Here is a 23,591-nt window from a genome sequence, read left to right as displayed (position 1 = left end):
AGACTCTATTACTTCTAGTCCCCTTACTTCTGGGTATTACCTTGTGTTATTTGTTTGGAGATTAATTCAGCTAGTTAGTGGGATTTGGAAAAATCCAAAACAACAATGATTAAACAACATGGGGATTTATTTTTTTCTTTTCATTTCTGTTCTTCTCATAAGTAATGCTGGTGGTGTAAGCCCCACGTGTACCAATTTCTACTTTCATCTCATTGGCCAGATCTATTGTTATACTATCCATACCTCCAAGAAAGGCCAAATTTTAGTTAAATATATCACACCCAACAAAATAAAGGAAGGAAGAGAGAATCAATACTAGGTAGAAAGCCACCAGCTTCTGACATAAGATACCTATTTATTTATTATGTGAGACTCATTGGTGGCAGTGGAGCAGTAATTACAGGGCAGAGTGCTAGCCTACATGGCCAAGTCCAGTGGATTGGGTTCTAGTCCTGATTAGCCTTAAAATTAGCCTCTCTACTCCTTAACTAGCCTCTCAGATTTTGTTATTTGTCTGAGTCTGTAGAAAGGAAATAATATCTCCCTACAGTATTGTTGCAGCAATTAAATAAGGTAATCCTTAGAAAGTGCTCATTTTAAGCAGTGTCTGAGTGTGGTTCTGCTCAGAAAACATTAGCCATTAGCCAGTGTTGATAAAGTGGATTCAGATGCCCTTGTTTTATAGAGAATGAGACAATGGGGAAAGCGTCTAGCTCACGGGGGACATTTCCCCCTCACTCCTTTTTGATAGCCACACCTATCCCCACACCTATCCTTAGGCAGCCAAGCAGGCTTTCACCTCAGGGCCTTTGTACATGTTGTCTCCTTAGTACTCCTATGGAGAGTCTCTCATCTCAATCCCTCACTTTATTTAGGTCTCTTCTCAGCCAGCCTTTCTTAATCCCCTCATATGTCCACCATTTGCTAAACTCTGACACCACCATAGTTCTTTTCGTAGTAGAGAGAATTGCCATCTGACATTATAGTATTTTATGTTTACTAATCTGTCACCATCACAGTACAGGCTTCATGAGGCTTTGTGGGAATGTTGTCTGTTGTGTTTAGGGCCCTGCATGTGACAGACACTCAATGAACATCTATTGAATGAATAGTAAGTATTTAGTCAACATTGGTTCACTTTTCAAATGTGAGATCTTCTCAAAGTCAAAAGAGGAATCCAGTCCAGAAGTAAGGAAGACTAAGGAACTTGGAACTTAAGCAGAATTCAGAATAGGAGGACATCAAGAATTCGGGCAATTGTGAGAGGGAATTTGTACAAGGCAGCCCAGTGTGAATCTTAGAAGGTCTGGATAAACCTGAGGACCCTTTTGTGTACCCCCTTGCCAGTTTCAGGATTTAGCCTCTGGATTTCAGGTGACTCTGGGCCAGATGATTGGTTTCACTTAGTTTGGAGTTTCTCCATCTTTTGCATTATTCTCCTGATCTCCTCACCCTGAAGAAAAAAATTTAACTTAAATTCTAACGCAAAATATTAAATACTAAGGAGTAATATTCTATCATATAGGATTGAGCTTTGCAGGTAGGCACTAACCATTATCATATCCAAAATTTGTTGGCCTCTTCAACCCAGAATTACTTTTCAGCCCCTTGTGGGTGATATGGCCCTGCTGTGCATGCATAGTGTAGCTGAAAGAGGATCTGAGAAAGTTGGTAGATTCTAAACACAGTATCAGAATCTGCTAAGAAGCATTCATTTTGAATTTTGGATGGCTAAGGCTGTCAGCTTCAGGCTGGTCAAAATTAATTTAAATTATCATGGCTGTTTGCTTTGAGATGGGACTCTATTTGGAGAATTATATATGATAGACAAAAGTGAACTGGAACATGCTTTGCAGACTTTCATGTCCACAAATTCTGCCCACTGTTGAAATGGATCTTCAAGATGAGAAGCATTTAGACCTCTGCACAGGTCAGCCACTGAGGGATGTATTTGTATTATTTGCAGGTTTCTATTCTGTATCTTCTCTGGGTCAATGTTTTGTTCACTGGAATGTTTCATTGGAAATTGGAAAGAACCACTCATTTTATAGTATTGCAAAATTGTGTATCTCCTCTTATGCCCTGAGTCATCTCAAATCGTTGTAGTAGATTGGGACACTTCTACTTCCCTTGTTTATAGAAACAGAAAAAGGAATTGATAGAATAGAGGCTGGAGGGATTACTGGAAAGTTCCCAATTATATGTATGGAATCAAAAAGTTATATAGCCCATGAACATCAAAATAAGACTAAATGTCTTGAAGTAACCTTTCCTTTTCCGAAAACTCCTTCCCGGCGCCCACAACATTCACAGTCAGAGGGTGGGCTCCCAGCAGCCAAGTTGATATCTCCTGACCCTGCTCCAAGTTGAACCAATCAGCTTTGCCCACCTCCAGCGTATTAACTTTCGAGGTGCAAAGTGCAGGAACCAACTCAGGGTAAAGTTTATTTTCATTTGAAGGATTTTTTTTTTAAGTTTAGTTTTGCTTTACTTTTCTTCTTTTTTAAGTAGTTAAAGTTTTCTAAATGTGATTCAATGTAAGGATTGATACAGTCATTTGGATTGACAAGGAGGGTAGCAATGTAGCCCTGTCCAAGGTGTCTGAAACTAAGACGAGGAATGCCATGAGGAAACCAGTGTTCTCTCCCCAGGCTTTCACCTCTGCCTTCTCCTATTCAATTTTATTTTATTTCTTGGCAGGACAGAAATACCTTCACGGCAGCATTGCCTCTAGAGCCACTAGTTCAAAAGTTATCGTTCTCTTCACTTAAGACTAGACCCCCTCTCTCTAGATCCGAGCCCTCAGTTGTTAGGAAAGAACTGTGTTCCAGCTTGCATGAGATCCCTAACTCTGGACCCATCACCAGTGCCTGGGGAGTTTATATTCCACAAACATGGCTTCTAGGAATGTACCTTTGTCACTTCTGTTAAGAGGATTGTCATAGACTTCTAAACACTGATCTCCACTTATTTAGGCATCTCCCCATTAGACTATGAATTCCTTCAGGGCGAGGAATTTGCCTTATTGATGGTATACTCCTGGTGCCAAGTTCAAGGCCTGGTTCTTAATTGATGTTCAGGAAATATGTATCGAATGAATACAAGTTGACAGCAAGGAGAAAAGTTCTCTAGGGTTTTCTTCAATCAGATTTATTTAAAAAGCAACTTGTCGAAGATATTTACCCTGTTTTCATATGTATGGGACCATCTGAACTGTGACTAATATCCTGAATCATTGGCCATTAAAATTGTAATTTAAAGGATATTTTAAAAATTGTTTTTCAATGATTGAGAGTCTACACGTTGATGGCACTGTGCTGGGGTAGGGAGTACACCAATGAATGAGACACCGTCACTGTGTTGGAGGACCTCTCTGTTGAATTTGACAGACCTTGGAGATCACTTAGCTTAACTTTCTCATTTTACAGATGAGAAAATGGAGACTCGTAAAGATTGCTAGGCCTGATGGAAAATGTTTTGATTTATTCATAAGATTTTAATATGTCTGTGTGGAGTCACTTTGCAGCGAGAGGTGTTACTTATTTTGGCCAAAGGGAACATTCAGTTTTTGTACATTTATGGATTATCTTTGCTTTGATCTTGCATTTCTTTTTTAATAGGCATGTGATTATGTAGATGATATTTGCTAAGCTTTTGATTTATTTGGAACCAATTAATAGCTGGCACTCAAGTTCTTTGAAAGCTCAAAACTTGCTATATTGGAAATTTTTTTATGGTTACTGAGTAATAAGGTCATGTATTATTGACATGGCTTCTGACACCTCTCCCATTTATTATTATTTCTTGTTAAATCACTTCCTAAGAAGGCTAGAGAATGTTTTCCATCTTAGATGGCATAGTTTATGTTGACTTTCTCTGGGAGAAGGCGAAATTCAGAGGAGAGAATGAAAAGGGTCATTTTTCTGTTGTTTACAAAGGCTGGAGGTGAAAGTTTTCTCTGGTGGATTGGCAATGGAATTAAATTAGCCTTTCATTGTGGGGATGTATTGTGTGCCAGGCACTGTGCAGAATTCGGGGGGGGGGGGGCGGATTTCTGCAAGCTCTTGCAGGGGAGACAGGCCTGCTGCAGCTGGCAGTGCCGGAGGGATACATCACTGCTCTGAGCGGTGTGTTCAAGGGCAAGCCAGGGAGAGGCCAAGTCTCCTCACCCAGAAGCATAGAGAATCATTTCTCTGGAGGAGATAGCTTTAGGACTGGCCTAAGAGTAGGGCATCCCAACAGTTTACCAAAGGAAAAGAAGAGAAGCAACAAATAGCTACAGGGTGCATAGGGACATGATTTCCTCTGAGGCTACATGATGGCTAAGCTTAGGACGGGTATTGTCCTAAGCCAGAGCCTACATCTCTCTGTGCCATTGATTGGCTGTTTCTCCTCTTGGCATCATTGTCAGTCCTGGGATGGAGAGCCTTCCTGAGTATGCAGTTGAGCTGATCAAGGCAAATGGACGTAGATTTTAACTTCCTAAGAATGTAAGCTCTTAAATATGTCCAGAACCCCTCTAACAGTCTTCCAGGGAGTCTTTCACATAGCCTCCTGGTTGGGTAGGAGTTTGATGGGATTTGTTCTAGAAAAAGTCATCTTATTTCCCTGGTGATCAGGAAAATTTCCTAGAGCAAGTCACTCTTCCAGAGGTTTCTGTCCAGCGGAAGGGTGTGTGTGTGCATCTGTGTGTCTGTATGTCTGTGTCTGTCTGTTAGTCTGTCTGTCTGTGTATACAGGGTGGAGGGATCTTAGCTGGGGAATGAGAAGAGGCATTAGCTTCCTGACTCAAAACAGCAAATGCAGTCCTTCTTTGTTACAGGAGGCGATGTGTTCTGTATCAGAGGGCTCACTGTTGTGACTGAAATTTTTTGTTTTTATCTCTTCCAGGCATAAATGGGACCAGGTGAGGTCATGCTGTGGCTGCTGGAGGAATAGCCCATTTCCAGGTCATTTGCATGGGCCCTGCTGTGAAAGGAACCAAACAAGACCTTGTCAGACACTTCCTTCCTTCTCTTTGGTGAGCACTCCAGGCACAGCAATTGTCCCACTGTTGTTCTAATGTGTCCTGTCCTCCTCTTGCCAAAGCAAACAGCCCAGTCTCAAGCAGGCATCCTTTAGGCTCATCTGCCAGCCTGAACATGAACACAGGCAAAGCTGATGACAGCCAGGGTTCCCAAGGGACATGGGGCCTTACAGGGCCCAGCCCCCAGAAGCAGGTCCTCTCATGATGCTGGTGTCTGGGAGTGAGCACCATGCCCATCACCCAGGACAATGCCATGCTGCACCTGCCCCTCCTCTACCAGTGGCTGCAGAACAGCCTGCGGGAGGGTGGGGATGGCCCAGAGCAGCGTCTCTGCCACGCAGCCATCCAGAAGCTGCAGGAATACATCCAGCTCAACTTTGCTGTGGATGAGAGTGTGGTCCCACCTGACCACAGCCCCCCAGGAATGGAAATCTGTACTGTGTACCTCACCAAGGAGCTGGGAGACACAGAGACTGTGGGCCTCAGTTTTGGGAACATCCCTGTTTTTGGGGACTATGGAGAAAAGCGCAGAGGGGGCAAGAAGAGGAAAACCCACCAGGGCCCTGTACTGGACGTTGGCTGCATCTGGGTGACAGAGCTGAGGAAGAACAGCCCAGCAGGGAAGAGTGGGAAGGTCCGACTGCGCGATGAAATCCTCTCCCTGAATGGGCAGCTGATGGTTGGAGTTGATGTCAGTGGGGCCAGGTGAGTGGGGGAGTGCCAGTTCCTACAGGGGCTGGAAGGGGGACCCCTGTGGCTCACTTGTGTCTGCTGCTCCAATCTGTACCTGCAGAGGGTTATGAGATCCACTCTGGTAAGAAGTCAGTGGCATTTATCCTATAAAGGGAAGATACACTAAGTAGAAGTACTGTGGTATTTGTATCTTTCTTTTTTGCTTCATTCTCTCTTAGAGAACTCAGACTCAGGGTATTTGCTTTTTTTCTGAAACTTGGATTAGAGATGAAAAAAAAATAGTACATGACGCAAGAGTATGAGAAATGTCACATTGAGTTAAACCCTCTTGTACTCAACCCAGCATCTCCCCTCCAGTTGGAACACCAAAGGTTGGGTCCTGGATATATTTCTATCTGCCCGTCCCTTGTCACCCTAGTCACAGACTCAAAGGCCAGAAGGACCTTGAGATGCTTAGAACTATCTCTGGACCACTAGCCACCCCTGCCGTCGCCCTTGTTTTCCCATCCTGGAAGATCCATGTGGATGATGAGTATATTTCTGTTTTTTACCTGCGTGGCCACATATCATGGCAGTAAGTTATGATTGGATTGTTGTTTCCCAGGTGACTCAGAGTCCCCAAGACCACCCTCAACCTCAGGGATTTACTAGAAGGACTCAAAGGACTCAGAAAAACTCAAGATTACAGTTTATTACAGTAAAAAGATACAGATTAAAATCAACAAAGGCAAAAGGTATGCAGTGGGGTCCAGGAGAGAGAATCAGTGCAGGCTTCCCACTCTTCCCACTGGTGGTCCTTCCCAGTAGATTGTACAGAAGACCTCAATTCTAGCAGTGATGTGTGACATCTGTAGAATGTTATCAGCCAGGAAAGCTCATGAGCCTTGGCATCAGGGTTTTTCTTGAGGGTCAGTCACCCAGACATGGAGCGCCCGTGTAACTGACCTTAGCTACTCAGAGTTCAGTCCTTGCAGAGTTCAAACTAATGCCACATGGCCCAATGCCCCTGCTGTAAATCACGTTATTAGCATAAACTATCTGGTATCATGCAGAATATTCCAAGGACATAGAGGTTACCTCCCAGGAGTTAGTCAAGAACCAGTCCTTTCTTTGAAGGTACATGGATTGAATACCCCAAATTTGCTGTGCTGACTCTTTATGGCACACCAGGGTTTTAGTATGGGTGTATATGGATGAGACAAAAAAAGAGAAGTTTGAAGATATTCTGAGATGCTTAACTTTTGTCAAGCCTTCAGGGGCTCCTGTGAGGAGGACTCCTATGTTCCAAGAAAAGAAAATCATGGAGACAGGGTCACCTTGAGAAGCAGAGTAACCTTCCAATGAGAAGACATCTAACCCAAGGAGACCCTGAAGGGAAGAAGCCAGAACAGAAGTACCTTAAGTTTAATATTTTTCTTCCCTTCAGTATCCTATCAAAGCTTTCCATTGGCAGAAACCAGCCAGAGGCCAATGGCAAGAGAGCCAGTTGAGACTGTCCATACGTGTCAACCTGGGGCAGAGGGTAGGGTGGAGAATGGTGGAGAGTGGACATGGAGTGGCAACAAGAAGTCATCAGGCACATATAGTGTGTTCTAAGTTTAAATGAGCCAATGCATGGAATAGTCCTAGCACAGGGCTGGCTGGCATGTGTGACTACTTAGTAGAGTCTCACCAATATTTCCTTTGGGCTGCCCATCTGACTGAAGAGATGTTCTTGGCTAATGGCTGAATCCTGAACTGGCAGTTATTGGGAGAAGCTTCATCTTCAAGGAGGGGTGCTGAAGAGAAATGATTCTTTCTTTCTTTCTTTTTCTTTCTTTCTTTCTTTCTTTCTTTCTTTCTTTCTTTCTTTCTTTCTTTCTTTCTCTTTCTTTTTGAAATGATTCTATTTAAAATTAGAAATTAATTGGGGATGCCTGGGTGGCTCAGTGGTTGAGCGTCTGCCTTTGGCTCAGGACATGAACCTGGAGTCCTGGGATCGAGTTGCGCATTGGCTCCCTGCATGGAGCCTGCTTCTCCCTCTGCCTGTGTCTCTGCCTCTCTCTCCCTCTCTGTGTGTCTGTCATGAATAAATAAATAAAATCTTAAAAAAAAATAAAATTAGAAATTGTTCTTAGAAAAGAAACAGGACTGACCACTATAGTATTCACTGGTATGGAGAAGGTGACTCCAGTCCCTGATAGGTGGGTCCTTGGGGCTAGAAGCATGGATCAACATGGAGCTTGAGGCAGCCCTCCTAGAGCTGTCCCTGAGAGCCACTGCCTTTTGTAGCTGTCAGTTTTGAGGGGAGCCACTTTGGATGCAGAAGCAGAAGGAAGAGCATGGAGGAGACATCCAGTAGGAGAGAATAATAATGGTCAAGAGTTCCAGCTCTGGAGCCAGACAACTGTGCTGCCTCCTCAGGTTCCCACACTTGTAAGCTGGTTGACCTTGGAAAAGTCATCCCTCTTAGCCTTGGGTTCCCTGTCTATGAAATGGGAATGATAACACTATTGATCCAATGACTAAATGATGCAATAATGCATATAAAGGGCTTGCACTGTGTTTATTTTTAAAAAGATTTTACTTATTTATTCATGAGAGATGAAGAGAGAGAGGCAGAGACATAGAGAGAGAAGTCCTGTGGGACTCGATCCCAGGACCCTGGGATCATGACCTGAGCCAAAGGCAAGACGCTCAACCACTGAACCACCAGGTGCTTCACATAGTGCTCAATAAAATATTAGCCTCACAGTAACTATTCTACCTGGAGAGTGTTTGGAAAGACTGGGAGTTTCTTATCCAAGAGGTTGCTAGATTCTTTAGAATTTGGAAGAGTTTTCCCATACTGGATAATTTTTCTCATATCTGTTCAGGAAGCCCCTCCCATTGACTGCTTAAGGCTGTGGAGTCTTTAAGAGGCAAAGTTCTCTGTCCCAGGCACTGAAAGTATATCTGACCCTGAAATAAGAAGGCTTTCCAGCTACCAAGGGAGGATTCTTTGGTGATTTTAATTTATTCCTTGGAGGGAGTGATAGGATGATGCCCCCCCCCCCAACCTTTTTTTCTAAGAAAGAATATACAGAAAAATAGAAAGATGATGGGCCCAGAGTCCTGACAGAAACTGGGACATAAGACTAGACTCCTTAATGGAGGCTCCCAGAAGGGGGCAAGTATGGTGTGATGGGGGAAGCAATGAACTGAGTCTGGGACTCTGGGTTCTCTCCACAGGTGTTCAAGCAACTAGCTTTGAGACCTCGGGTAAGAGTGTTGGGACGGAAGAGTGAGGGTGGGAGTGAGGTTAGCTGCATCTGCTTATGCTAACATATTAGGAGTGAATCTCTGAGACATTTCATTTGACCCGCCTGAGCTGGTTTTATCATTCTAGAAGTTCACAGAAGTGAAGCAGTGATGCGGTGATGTCATAGTGAGAGCTGAGAGACTCAGTCACTCTCCTCTGAGTCCCAGCTAGGAGTTGTACCTCATCCAACGCACCATCCATCCCACTTCTGTGTGGTCAGGAAGAGATATTTGGATGGATGTGGTCAGTAGGCATCTGGACTGAAATAGCTGAAGCTGATGGAAATAGGAGAAAAGGTCAAGGAACAGTTCTGTGGGATTGCTAATTGCTATGTCTGGGTGTTCTCAAATGTACCTGGGATTTGTGTTCATCAAATATGATAAGACATGCAGACAGGGAAATGACTGTCATAAAGGAAGAAGAATCCCCCCTGCTCCTTCCCTTGTGTTTCATTTTGAATTCAAAACTACCTTAGATGATGTTATAGTTTGAACTGTGTCCACCCACCGACCCACTACTGCCAAATTCATATTTTGAAGTCTTAAGCCCCCAGTACCTTTGAACGTGGCCTTATTTGGAAATAGTGCCATTACAGATGTAATTAGTTAAGATAAGGCTGGACACAGACACCAAGTGAAGATTATAGTTATGTTGCAACAAGCCAGGGAACCATCAGAAGCTAGGAGAGAGGCCTGGGACAGACCCTGCCTTGGTACCTCAGAGGGAGCATGGCTCTGCCAACACCTTGATCTCAGACTTTTAGCCTCTAGAACTTGTGAGATGAATTTCTGTCATTTAAGCCATTTCGTTTGTGGAACTTTACTATGGCAGCCCTAGCAAACTAATACATGTGGTATTTTGACCCTGTTGCCTATGGCTAGTCAATTATTCGGATGATTTCCTCCCTCACTAGAGTTACTCTGGAAACTAGAGAGCATGGTGAATGGTTTTGGAAGAGGATACTCTGAAAGTTGTGGGTGTTACGTGTGGGAGGAGCAGGTGCAAAATGTGGAAGATGAGGTCATGGTTTGCTTATTTTAAAAATTAGCTTAGAGTCAATCTGTAAACTTCATCCCCAGGGGAAAGAGCAGAGAATTCATAGCTATGAGTTTGACATCTTTCTGCACCCCAGAACCAGTTCCAAAGGCAAAGCTCTGACTGGCCCAAAATTACAGAGCCCATTCTGCTTTCTACTGGATGACACTCCTCAGGTCTGCAGTTTGCTTCTAGCCACCCCCACCTCTTCGGCCCCTGCAGCCCTGGGAGCCCCTAATTCTTTTCAGTGGGAACAGCCCCATCTTGCAGGCGTAGCTGGTAACAACAACACACAGAGGAAGGTTTTTGTTTGCAAGCTCTTATCATACCTACTTTAGGGAAGATGGGATTTTCTGGAATGTTCTATTTACTTTTGTTTGGTGGAGGGAGAATTGGGAAGGTTTTTTAGATCATTTCCTACAAGGAATACTTTGTAACCCCAGTCCCTCCCTCCCTCAGCCAGCTTTCTATAAGTAAACCAGATCTGTTCCCTGAGGACAGATTGTTCCAAATTGGTAACAAAATATGGAATTAATTAAAACATAACCCACACAACAAAACAAGTAGCCTTTTCTGAAAAGTAAAAGGGCCCATGTTTCACTTAAAATGTATTTTCCAGGATGTGAACCATGACCAGACTTTTTTGTATATTAATAAACAGGAGGGGAGTATAGTGCAAAGAACATTGACCTCAGAAAGATGGAACTGGCTTCCAGGCCTACTTATTGGCTGTGTGACTTTGGGCAAGTTACCTCAGCCACAGGAGGTTGATGCTATTTCCCCAATAGGGCCATTTAGTGGATTAGATAAGGTGATTTAGTTGATGTCCTGAATAGGCATCTGGCGTATGGTAGATGTTCAGTCAAAGCTAACTTTTAACACCTGTCCTGGTCAGCCTCAGGTGATCTGAACCCACAGCACTGCATGCAACTGAGAAGAGGCCTTTGAGTTTGAGGGACAGAGGAGAGCCTCAAACTTTAGCAGTGCACTCGGCAGGAAAGAGAAGAGCCTCAGATCAAATACTGAGCATCTGGGGATGGCGTGGGTACCAGCCAATTGGAAAGGATGCTGGTGCCTCCAGGAACAGAGGTCTGGAGCCAGAGTGCACCTTTGAGTTACTGGCAAGTGAGAAGTCTGTGTGATCCCAGGAGACAAGTCAGGGTGCTGAGCTGGCAGGAGGGCCCAAGGGGCTCTGGGCAATTGGCCAACTAGCAGAGGAACATTACATTACACACTGGGCGAGCTAACTGAATGTCAGCCCTGACCACACGTAACCTTCAGCACAGTACCCTTTGCCTTTAAATTGTGTGTAAAATTAAATTTAGGGTTGTTACAAGCTCAGACTCTGGTTACCCATAGCAACCTTGAGTTCTCTCTAGGTTATAGCAGATTTTAAACAGAGTGTCAAATGCTGCTAGAAGGTGTAACTTGGGGAAGTGACTGCAGGTGGTGATGTAGGAGATACAGAAAGGAAGAAATGCCAATTATACCTTTATAATATAGTCTCTGGGGCCATTTAGCATGAGCGTCCTGCCTACCTGAATATGCCCAAAGGCACCGGTGCTCTATTCAGGACTGTATATATAGCAAGAGGTGGCGTCGCGATGACCTAGACACATTCGGACAAGGTGAAATTATATTCAGCTTGCTGTTGAAGAAGCCTGAGAAGCGTGTAATACACTTTAGAAAGATTTCCATTACAGAAGGTTAAAAGGAAAACAAGTTTCAGCATTTAAAATTCAATTATCTGGAAAACTCGTCATGTGGAACAGCCCATTCCCCAAGGATGCCGTGGAAATGAAGCATTGCAGGACCTTACGTTTGTGCCCACTTCGTTCTCAGCCTGCTTTCCCCACACATGCTATTTCATTCCATGGCTGGTTTCTGGAAGAAATCCCAAAGTTCATCCAAGTCCAACCAAGAAGGAAACTGAGGCTCTGGGGCATGGCTTCCTGGAGTCAAGGACCTTCTTAAGAACAGGAACTAGAATTCAGGGCTGGAACTCAAATTCTAGAACTTTTTCTTCCACATTACCAGCAGGAACCAACGAAAGTCGATTTTTTTGAGGCTTATTTATGACAGTCAAATAGAAAATCAAGGTTTTCTACATATTTCTATCTCATTCTCTAAGTGGATGGTAATTAAATCTAGAACCTTCTCAACAAGAATTTAACCTGTAGCAGCTTCATAAATGTATCATTGATGGCCAGCTGGTGGACTGGACAGTGGGAGCTTGATTTCCCTCAGGTCTTGAGGATGCTTTCTGGGCAAGGCTCTGGAGAATCTTCCACTGTTGCCTGCCATCTTGTGGCTGAAGTCGAGCATAGTGCTGGGAATTTTAGTTAAGTTCATTATTCATTAGGTTGTGTGGGTTTCTCATCTGTGCTGTTAGGATGGGGTTTTCAGCTTCAGCATCTGAGCCATGCCCGAGCAGCAAGTGACTCTGGAGCCATCTCTCTCCACTCCGTGCCTGGTGTCCTCATGCTGTCCCCAGGAGTTGCGCATCCCGGGTCCCCCCATGGCATGTCCTCTCCTGACACTCCTAGCCCTGGTCCTCAGGTCTCCCACAAGTAGATGAGTCATGATCTGATTAAACCCACCGTGCTAGGCTCTCCGTGTTGGATGGTGGGGGAAGTTGGCCTTCCCCAGTCTAACTCAATCCTCCTGAAATCAGAAAGCTTCCAGGAAAGGGAATAGCAGGGCCATGTCAAACACTACACTGGCCAGTGGGGGGAATTTTTTTTTTTTTTTTTTTTTTGAGAAAACTGGCAACTTTGGCATATCCTCAATCAGAGCCCATGGGTAATGTCCAGAGCCACTTATAAAGCAGCTTTTCACAGTCTGCTTAGGCTTTGGAGGGAAGAGATTACACAAAAGGAGGAACTTTTCATGATTTAAAGGGGGTCGAGGTTCCAAAGCACCATCCAGAGATGCTCTTTCATTTCATCTCGTAGCCCTCTTCTCATCTGGTACCCCCATCAGAGCCTCCACTGGGTGGCTGACCTCACCCGTGGGGATGGAAAACCCCAGTCTCCCATTTAAGACACTGACTTTGAAACTTCTAGCATTACTTTTGGGAATTCTCGTGATTGTAATTGCAAACCCTAAACAGAAAAAAGACAAAAGCATCTTAGTGTGATTATAGAGTTACTGGCCTGACTTCATGCCTTTCTCTCCAGAAGTGGGCACTTCTGGGCCAATTTCAGCCATTTCTTGACCTCTACTGATTTTTTATGCCCAAGTGTTAAATAAATTATAAGCATTGGTATTCTCTCATTGTGAGCACCAGATGCCCTTAGATGACTCTAGAGTCTTTCTTATCCAAAAGGTCATTGACTTCCAAGCTTTGGCACCTTTTATGGCCCTGCTCCCTCTCAGTCTTGTGACTGTAGATGCAGGTAACGCATGGCCTGGCTCAGCTGTTCACAATCAACCTGTTTGCCAAGCACAGAGGTTAAAAGGCTTGAAATGCCCGTCTTTTGCTGTTCACCTACGGGTTGCTGCCTCCTTCTGGAAGGGAATAAGGTGTAATATTTTCAGGACCCAAGTATATATATCTTTGGCACAATTTATAATAAAATGGGTTTTAACAGTCATATAGATTTCTTCATGGAATTCTTCTCTGAAATCTGATCTTCCTCCTAAGATTTTGAGGGGTGAGTTGTTATACTATATTTCCCCTACACTAATGGTAATGAAGATGTGATTACTAGTGGCTTTTTGGATGACCAGGCTTATCTTTGTTGAAACGCACAAAGCAACATTCGAAGGTGTGAGGATCCGGGTTCTTTGCATCTCAGAGCCACAGAAATCTGGATGCAAGGATATCAGCAGTGATCTAATAGCTCATTCAGAGCTCGCTCTTCACCAGAGAAAGGATGATTCTATCATTTACAGCATCTCCTGGACTTGAATTTTGCCCATCTCCTTTTGTGAAGGGGAAAGGGGACAGAGGGCCAGGCTGTTTCCACAGCTGAAGTACATGTTTGCTCAGCCCTTAGGCTGGACTTGAAGGTTAGTCCATTTAAATTGGGCCAAGATTAACTAAGAAACTTTTGACTTTTGTGATCACAGATATACTTTCACAAATGTCCCTGAGGGAAGCTGAACTATTATGGGGAGAAGAAGGAGTGGGTGTCCTTAAAAATTCAGGCTCTGTTAAGTACAGGTCTCTCTCAAATAGCATGGCAAGTCTTGAGGGTTTGTTTTTTTTTTTTTTTTTCCTGACTCAAGGGCTTTATTTGGTCCAGATGTCCATTGCTGTGAAGTCCTTGTCTGACCCAGCAGAATGAGCAGAGAAGACTTGGAATGGCAGTCACTAGAAACAGGTCATGCTTTGGAAGATCTGTTGCCCAGTGGGATGCCCAAGAAGATCCATGAGATAGGTGAAAAAATTATTAGCATCCCCAGATATATTTTTTATCTTAAAAAAAAATTGAGCTTGACTAATATTTTAGATATGGTGGATCCTGGCATCCTTAGTCCATCTATATCTCAGAGTGTCCTGTGTCCTTTGTGGTATGTGATTTGTCCTGAGGGAAGAAGGAATGATCCACAAAGACCCCACTCACTGATTAATTCACTTTTTTTTTTTTAATTCATGAGAGGCACAGAAAGAGGGAGAGAGGCAGAGACACAGGCAGAGGGAGAAGCAGGCTCCATGCAGGGAGCCCGATGTGGGACTCGATCCCAGGCCCCAGGATCACATCCTGAGCCAAAGGCAGGCGCTAAACTGCTGAGCCACCCAGGGATCCCCAGATTAATTCCTTTTGACTTAATTCAAGGAACTGCAGTTTCTGTAGGCTCACTCAGTGAAATACGTTTATGGATTAAATTATTTCATTTTAATTAAATTAAACTTTAACAAATGGACACATAAACTAAAATTCTCCAGGGGAAAAAAAAAAAGAGGATTAAAAATAAGATAAAGAATGCAGGTGTAGGCCAACCATAAGAAAATGGCTGGGTTGACCCTTCTTAGCACTGGTATATGCTCAGCAGCAAGATGTGGTAAAACCATGATGATCTATTCAGATTGACAAGAAGTCAGACTAAAAAATTAAAATTTGAAGCTACAAGAGACAATATGAAATACAAATTTCTAGCCCCTATCATTAAAGAAGATCCTCACCGTAAGCATAGATTGTGCCTTGAGATAATACTTAATGATGCGATGGGGCCATCATAATTAGGAAGATATTTAAAATCTAAAGATCCACAAAATGAAAACAAATAGTTTAAAATGTTTTAGCAATGTTTAAAATTATGCAATACTAAATCTAGTCCAGAATTCTACTAAACTGAATATTTAAAAGCCTATTTGGAATTTTTCTTACTTATTCGTTTAAGACAAAAAGTCACATCATTAAGAAAATGCTCATTCTTCCTTTTACTATATTGTAAAAAAAAATAGCTGTAATAACCCATGGAAAACAATATAACTGCAAAATAAAATGCCTGATTTTGTCAGCAAATTCCGTTGGAAGATGCATAGAAACATTGCTAAAATTTTAAAGAAACAGTATGCAGTGTGGGAGGTTTGCTAGGCAGTTGGAGGAAAGTACTGCTGTTTCTCACATGTTCCAAATAAGGGTATTTGCTTGATTCTGTTTCAGTAATGAAATGGAACACCTACTTATTTGTGAGTCACTAAAGGACTGAGATACCAAAAAAGATATATTTTCAAAAGTCAATGACTTTGTTAGTTAAAATAATGCTTTATGGGAAAATTATGTAAGGTAACAGCTGCTTTGACTAGAATAAAAAAGAATTCAGAGTAAGGTTACAAAAATAGGCCAGCCCAAGAAATTGATTCACTTATTGGTCCTAGGAGAGTTAATGCAGCAAAGAAGCTAGAAGTGAAGACAGAAGTGCCAGAAATGCCAGCAAATGTCATCAATATGGTTAATTTCATAAAAATACAACCTTTAAAACCAGTTGAATTTTTACTCTTCTCTGTAATAAGATGGGGAATAATCATGAAAATGTTTTGCCATAGAGAGGTCTGATGTTTATTTTGAGGCACAGTACTTAGAGTAGTCTCACTTAAAGAGGACTGTGTGCTTTCTCTTCTACAAAAAAGACAAGTGTTTCAAATTGGCCCACCTCATCTATGAAAACAAGTGGTTTTCAGTGACCTGCTTTCTGGAGGCTATTTTTTGTAGACCAAACACTCATAACCTGTTTCTCCAATGTCAAGGTAATGTTGTATCAACAAGAGAATAACTGCTATTTGAAAGAAACTCATGCTATGAAAAGAGCATTTTCAAAATGGATTTTTAGAAATGTTTCCCATTTATATGACTTTTTTTTTTTTACAAAAAAACTATTTGTCAACAAAATATTTCTTAGTATATCTGAACTTTTAAAAGCAAAATTTTCTATTTTTATTTTATTTATTTTATTTGTTTATGTATTTTTTAAAAGATTTTATTTATTTATTCATCAGAGAGAGAGAGAGAGAGGCAGACACAGGCAGAGGGAGAAACAGGCTCCATGCCGGGAGCCCGATGTGGGACTCGATCCCGGGTCTCCAGGATCACACCCTGGGCCGAAGGCGGCGCTAAACCGCTGAGCCACTGGGGCTGCCCAAATTTTCTATTTTTAAATCTACCAAAGAATTTTAGAGAACTTATGTGTTTAAAAACTCTTTTTAAAAGACAGTACCTTCCAATGACTTTGAAGAAAGCTCAACCAAGTTGAAAATTAACACAAAATCTCCACCCAAACCATAGTACGAGTGGTGGGTAGTATTGGAAAATAGAAATGATCATTGATGAAATCCTGCCCTACTACACTTCTGTATATCCTTGTGAGATATCTTCAGCTAAGTCAGCCCTTAAAATCAACATCCATTTATTCTGAATTTCAACCAAACTTGTGAATGATCACATCCCAGAGTGTTGAGTATTTGACAATCTTGAAGTATATTTAACTGTATAGCTTTTCCTAAAAATAATATTGGCTTTATAGAATTTATTTTACTAAAGGTAAAAAATTTCTAAATATTGAGTATTTCATGTTAGATGCATCTTTTAAAATACTTTGTTATATATGTTTTAAAATGTATATAATGTACGAGTACAATAGTACATGCATGCATTAAATAAACACATCTATTAGGGGTACATGATCATATTCTTTTTTTTTTTTTTATACTGAGAGGCATGAGAAGTCAACATTTCTAGAGCAGTCATCTCATAGATACTGAGTTTATCCCTGCCTTCCTAAGGAAATGTCCCCTTTGAGATTTGTTGGGATCTAGATGCTTTCACCAACCCCGTGGCCACCATTTCTCCTCATTTGGCTCTCCAGAAGGCTGGTTTCTCAGGGCTCTGCAGGCTGGATCCCCTTCCTAAGCTCTCCCAGTTCCTCCTCACTCACTTCCCAGGTCTGAACCCAGAGTCACACCATGGGGTGTCCTGGCTAGCCATCCCACCAAACACAGACACCCTGGCTCCTCTCCTCTCATTCCTCCTGCTAACTGCCTCCTCCCTGGACCATTTGGTGAGCTTTCTTTGGCTCATTAGTCTTCTGTTTACTCATTTCAGAGCAACATATTTATAAAGCTATTACTTAATTCTTCAGGCACCCAGTCCCTCCCCCATACTAATCTTTATTTATTTCAGTGGCAACATTAAAACATTGAAATAGCATTTTAAAGGAATTACTTGCAATTCCCCTACACTAATTCTCAGTTAATTTGATTTTTCTGTGTTAATGTCTAATCTGTGACCATGTGAATATAGTCCTGTCACACTAACTCAACAGATTTGTCTGTTTCCATCTCATCTACATTCATAAGCAATGTATTTTTTAGACTACCTTTCTTAATATTTATTTCATTTCATTTTATTTATTTTTTATTTATTTCCATTTTAGAGAAATGTGTGCACATGGGGAAGTATTTGAATACAACAGGACAGTGGGTAAGAAGTATCCCTGGTTCAGTACCCCTAGCTGCACCGCAGTGCCTCAGTCTATTATTAGTTTGTAGGTATCTTTCTAAAAATTCTGTAAGCCTCAGTAAGTTCTCTATTTCACTTTTATATAATAGGGATACACTATTCTGCGTCTTAACTTTTTTGTTGTTCTTAAAAATCTTAGAGATTGTTTCAAATCAGAACATGTTACATTCATTCTTTTTAACAGCTGTATGATATTCCACCAAATGGTTCTAATATGATTTATTTAGTCATCAGTTGATGGGCATTTTCATTGTACAATCTTATTTGTGTCGACGATTCTGCAAGAAATTTTATGTTGATGTGTCTTTATGTATTGTACATTAATGTACATGTACATTTGTGTGAATAATAAATTCCTAGAAGTGGAATCCTCAAACAAATCACATTTTAAATTTTTTAGTCACATTGCAAATTGCTTTACCCAAGAAGCTACACCTAACTGTGTCCCCTCTGAAGTATATAAAAGTGCCGTTTTCCCCACACTTTCTTCAAAATCTCAGTAGACAAATACAAATGGCTCCATATGTTCTTTATCTGAACATAACTGAGAACCAGGTGCCACAAAGATACTCAATGATGCCACAGTTCAAATTGGTCAATATGGGCAGCCCCAGTGGCTCAGTGGTTTAGTGCCACCATCCCCCCCAGGTGTGATCCTGGAGACCTGAAATTGAGTCCCACGTCGGACTCCCTGCAGGGAGCCTGCTTCTTCCTCTACCTATGTCTCTGCCTCTCTCTCTGTGTCTCTCATGAATAAAATCTTTAAAAAGATTGTATTTAATCAATAGAAATATAGCTCACTTTGATGGTTTTAATTTCTATTTATTTGATTGAGTTCAACCATTTTCCCCTAGTTTTTTATTTTTATTTATTTTAAAATATATTTTATTTATTTATTTAAGAGAGAGAGAGATACAGACACAGGCAGAGGGAAAAGCAGGCTCCATTCCATACAGGGAGCCTGACGTGGCACTGGATCCCGGGACTCCAGGACCACACCCTGGGCTGAAGGCAGCGCTAAACCGCTGAGCCACCCAGGCTGCCCCCCCCCTAGTTTTTCAAATTTTGTTTTTACCTATTGTCTATTCATGCCTTTTGTCTACTATCTGGAATATGCATTTAGGTGTTATAGATCTTTTTTTTTTTTTTTTTTTTTTTTTTTTTTTTTTTAGGTGTTATAGATCTTAATCCTTTTTCCCTATGCGGTTAAAATTCCCCTGAGTCTTTTAAAAGATTATTGCTATGACTATGTAGAAGTTTTAACTATTGCTAAGGATGAGTCTGAGATTTTTTCTTTTGCAATTTATTTTTTTTATTTAAATTCAATTTGCCAGCATATAGTAAAACACCCAGTACTCATCTTATCATGTGCCCTCCTTAATGCCCATTGCCTTGTTATCCTATCCCCCTACCTACCTCCCTTTCTTCAGCCCTTTGTTTCCCATAGAGCAATTTCTTTTCACGTTTTTCAAATCTTAGGACATTACCATCTTCCCAAAGACCAGAGCCTTTCTTCTATCAGGTTTCCTGATCAGATTTTAAATTTATCTTTATAATTTAAAATTTAATTTAGCTGGCATTTATTTTTATGTATACTGAACGTTTTTATCTAATTTTACTAAATTGTGTTATTTTCCAGATACCACTTATTAACAATTTTGCTCAATTAATTTGTGAAGCTTGATTTATTATGATATACATATACACGTACACACATACACATATGTACACACATTTCTATTTTAAGATGCTCTATTTTTGTTCTTTTTTTTCTATTTTTGTTCTGATCTATATGTCTATTTTTATGCTTATCACACAGTATTTTGATCATGTTATAATATCTAGTAGTGTTAGTTACCTCCTTCATCTCAGTGCTAAAGGTTTTTCTGATATTATTTGAAATTCTTACCCATTAATTGTCTCAAATTATCTTGAGTCATGATGCTGAGTTTCTTTCTTTTTTTTTTTTAAGATTTTATTTATTCATTTATGATAAAGAGAGAGAGAGAGAGAGAGAGGCAGAGACACAGGCAGAAGGAGAAGCAGGCTCCATGCTGGGAGCCCGATGCGGGACTCGATCCTGGGACTCCAGGATTGCGCCCTGGGCCAAAGGCAGGCGCCAAACCGCTGAGCCACCCAGGGATCCCCTGATGCTGAGTTTCTAAAGGGAAAACACTGTGCTCTCCATTATGGCTCACCCATCCTTCTATGCTAAGTTCACATTCCCCTCCATGAAATTTTTCCTTCTTCCCCTCCTGGGAATGGCTTGCCCTATACACACACATAATCTACTTTCATGGGTGTAGTAGGTGGGATTCTAAGATGACCCCCAGGATTCCACACATTCCTATATTGTATGCACCTCATAACCCCCAGGACTGTAAATTTGGTGAATTTTACTTCTATGATCAAGTTATGTCATAAGACACAGTTGACTTTAAGAAAGGGAGATGATCCAGGTAGGCCTGACTTAATCGCATGAGCCCTTTAAAATTAGAAAGTGTTCTCTGGCTGGTAGCAGAAGGGACAGTCAGTGAGACATGCTCCAGCTGACCTGGAGAAAAGCAAATATCCATGCTGAGAATGGGCAATGGAAAGCTACGATGTCTACAGAGCTGAAACCAGTCTCCCGTTAACTCTAGCAGGACAACAGAGAGACCTCCGTCCTATGGCTGTAACAACTCTGCCAACAACCAGTGAGCTGGTTGAAAGAGGCCCACGGGCCTCCAGTGAGATTGTTGACAGCCCAGCCAATGCCTTGATGACAACCTCACAAAACACTGAGCAGAGAGCCCTGCCATGCTCTGCTGTACATCTGCCCGACCCAAGTGGAAGCTCACACATGGCTGTTGCTCCAAAGCCTCTACATCTGTGGTTATTTGTTACACAGCAACAACACAGTGGCAACGCACACTAGTACTTACTGTCATGTCATTTACTAGTCATTTCACGTGGAAATCTCCCCTGATCAGGTTATAAACTCCCTGGGACCGAGACCTGCCCTGGGGTTTCCTCTGCATCAGCCATGTATCTACCTTGCCCTCAGGGCTGCACTGGGAGGCCAGGTGGGCTTGGGCGTTCACAGCCAGGCTTTAGAATCACACTGCCCGGGCTTAGATCTTAGTGCAAACTCTCCAAGCATCGTTCCCTCATCTTTAAAATGAGAATAAAATGCATGGGATAAATTACTGAATAATACACACCCATTGTTATCAGCAGCTATTTTTGAAGGTGGGAGGTGAAAACAGGATGGAATTGCAAAGGAAGGTTGTAAGGATTAAATGAGATGGTGCTTCCAAAGCTCTTGGTGGAATGCGTGGTACCTGGTGAACTCTATAAACATAAGCTCATCATTACTAGAAAAATGGACTTCTTGAAGTGTTTTCTGCAGTTCTATATATGCTAGATTTGTTTTGTGCCATGTGATCCTGACACTACCTCCCTCCCCCTACACACACACACACACACACACACACACACACACACACACACACACACTGGCTATCCAGCAAGGTTGGATAAACTAAATCCAGCCACTAGACGTGACTGGTAATCATTTTGTCTCCTGGGAATGTGGAATCAAGCCAGTGAGAGACCAAGCTGCTTAGCTATTTGAGATGAACTGAAAGGTCAAACAGAGTCAGGTCCGGAATCATGTCCTGAGAGAGCCAGAGCCACATATCTGACGGGACAGAAGGGCAGACATCAGGAGGAAGCTCGTCCCTTTCATCCCTTTAGAGGAACACAAGAGTGGACAGGGCTGAGAGACAATGTCCCCAGGGAGAGAGGGATGGGACAGGAGTTTCCGGGGGCTTGGGGGCTTGCAGTTCCCAGCACCAGTTCCCACGGTGCCTAACTGGACTCGTTTCCAGATTTGTGTCCCTGTTTGTATCCCTTGCAAACAAATAAGCCCTGCCCAAAAGGCTGATGGTGAGTGACAAGTCAGTCAGGTTCTAGTAAGTTCTAAGACACCAAACTTGAGTGCTGACTCTGCATAAATACACAAGAAAATTAAATTGTGTTTCTCTTTGGTCTTTTTCCAAACTTTCAACTGTCCGTACAGTTGAATTCCCAGTGGCCTCTGGAGGGCACTATTCAATTAAGTTTTTTCCGCAGTAGTGCATCCACACAGAGAGAGCTGTTAAGAAAAGGGTGTTTGAAATAATAGTTACCATTTACTAAGTACCAACAACTTGCTAGCCCCTGTGCTGGTTGCTTTCCATAAATTGTATCCTAAAGAATCACAATTCTTCCCTGCAATTGTAGATTATTCTCTACCATTGTAACTTGTTTCGCCAGGTATGTTATTAACAGGTGTCAAGCACAAGGAAAGCTTCTTTTTCTCTTTTAATGAAGTTATAGTTTCTGATGGGAACTCATTCAAGTTTAGTCAGCCCTCCTCTACTTTATGTACTTGAACAAAATTTGCATTTTTATGGGCATGTAATTCTTAGAAAAAGAATTTAACATGGTGTGGTATTACAAAAACAAGGGGAAAATACTTGGTTGCCAGAGGTATAAATTACCTGTGTCCCTCTTCTCTCCCAGGGGTGAGGTATTTCTTGTCTCTTACCTTTGGCCACCATACCCCCTAGATAACTGTGTTGGCTTCAAGCCAGGCTGATGGCTGCTAGCGAGTGGGAGCTGTGGTAGGGGAGGGGTTATTGCTTTTCTCTACCTTGCTCAGTGCTGCCATGAAGGGTAGGAATGAGGTTCCAGACCTTCTCAGAGCCTTCTGACAGGTCTGAAAACTGTCCCATCTCCATTACTTTTCTTCTTCTTCTTCTTCTTCTTCTTCTTCTTCTTCTTCTTCTTCTTCTTCTTCTTCAGGGTCGTCGGGGGGAGGGGGAGGGAGCTTCTTTTTGTCGTCTTCGTTTCTATTCTTTCTTCTTCGTTGCCTGCTGCTTTTGTTTGTGTTGTATCCTCTGCTTCTCTTCTTCTTGCTTTCTTTGTTCTTCGCTTTCCCTTGCTCCTTCTTCTTCTCTTCTTCTTCTTTTTTACGACATATTTAAAAAACCTGTTTATTAGATGTTATCAATGTCAATAAAAGTGTTTAGCAACTATTACCCATATGAGCCATATGCATTACATATACTCTTCTCATTTAATTCTTACAACAAGGCAAGAGGTAAGTAGTATTATCTCCATTTATAGATGAGGAAATTTAGACTGAGAAAGATTAAGTAAACACACCTGCGAGAAACAGCCTGGAATTGAGCCCAGGTTTACCATGATGCTCTGCAGTTACTGCCTATCCCCTAAATAGCATGTCTATTCCAATAGAGAGCACTGTCATCCCAATGGATAGTATATCCACTTCCCAGTAAGGAGTACATAGTAATAATTCTGTAAATGGCTTTCTGGCCAGTGCTTCTCAAGCTCCTTGCTCATTATTATCTCCCACCCCTCTTTACTGTAAATGGGAAGAATTGGAAGTCAAGTCAGGAAGTCTGGTTCTAGACAGTTTCTTAATCTCTCTACTTTTTTATTCACATAAGGATATCTGTTGACCATGTACTATGTTTTAGCCCTGGTTCTGCCTATTAGGGAAATAGTGATATACAAGACATACAATGTCCCTAATTTTATG

At 41.9% G+C, this 23,591-nt stretch overlaps 1 protein-coding gene across 1 annotated transcript in view; it reads left to right on the top strand.

The window, feature by feature from the left end:
• Positions 1–23,591, top strand: part of PDZD2 (PDZ domain containing 2) — a 358,274-nt gene that overhangs the window by 124,299 nt on the left and 210,384 nt on the right. Inside the window, exon 2 of the mRNA XM_038535405.1 lies at positions 4,891–5,731. Coding sequence (XP_038391333.1) covers positions 5,256–5,731 — 476 coding nt within the window. The 5' untranslated portion in view covers positions 4,891–5,255. The remainder of the gene's footprint in view (positions 1–4,890; positions 5,732–23,591) is intronic.

Source organism: Canis lupus, chromosome 4 (genome assembly GCF_011100685.1).
Source record: "Canis lupus familiaris isolate Mischka breed German Shepherd chromosome 4, alternate assembly UU_Cfam_GSD_1.0, whole genome shotgun sequence".
Classification (NCBI taxonomy): domain Eukaryota; kingdom Metazoa; phylum Chordata; class Mammalia; order Carnivora; family Canidae; genus Canis; species Canis lupus.
Note: the sequence above shows the minus strand (reverse complement) of the source record. Positions and strands in the feature narration are given on the sequence as shown.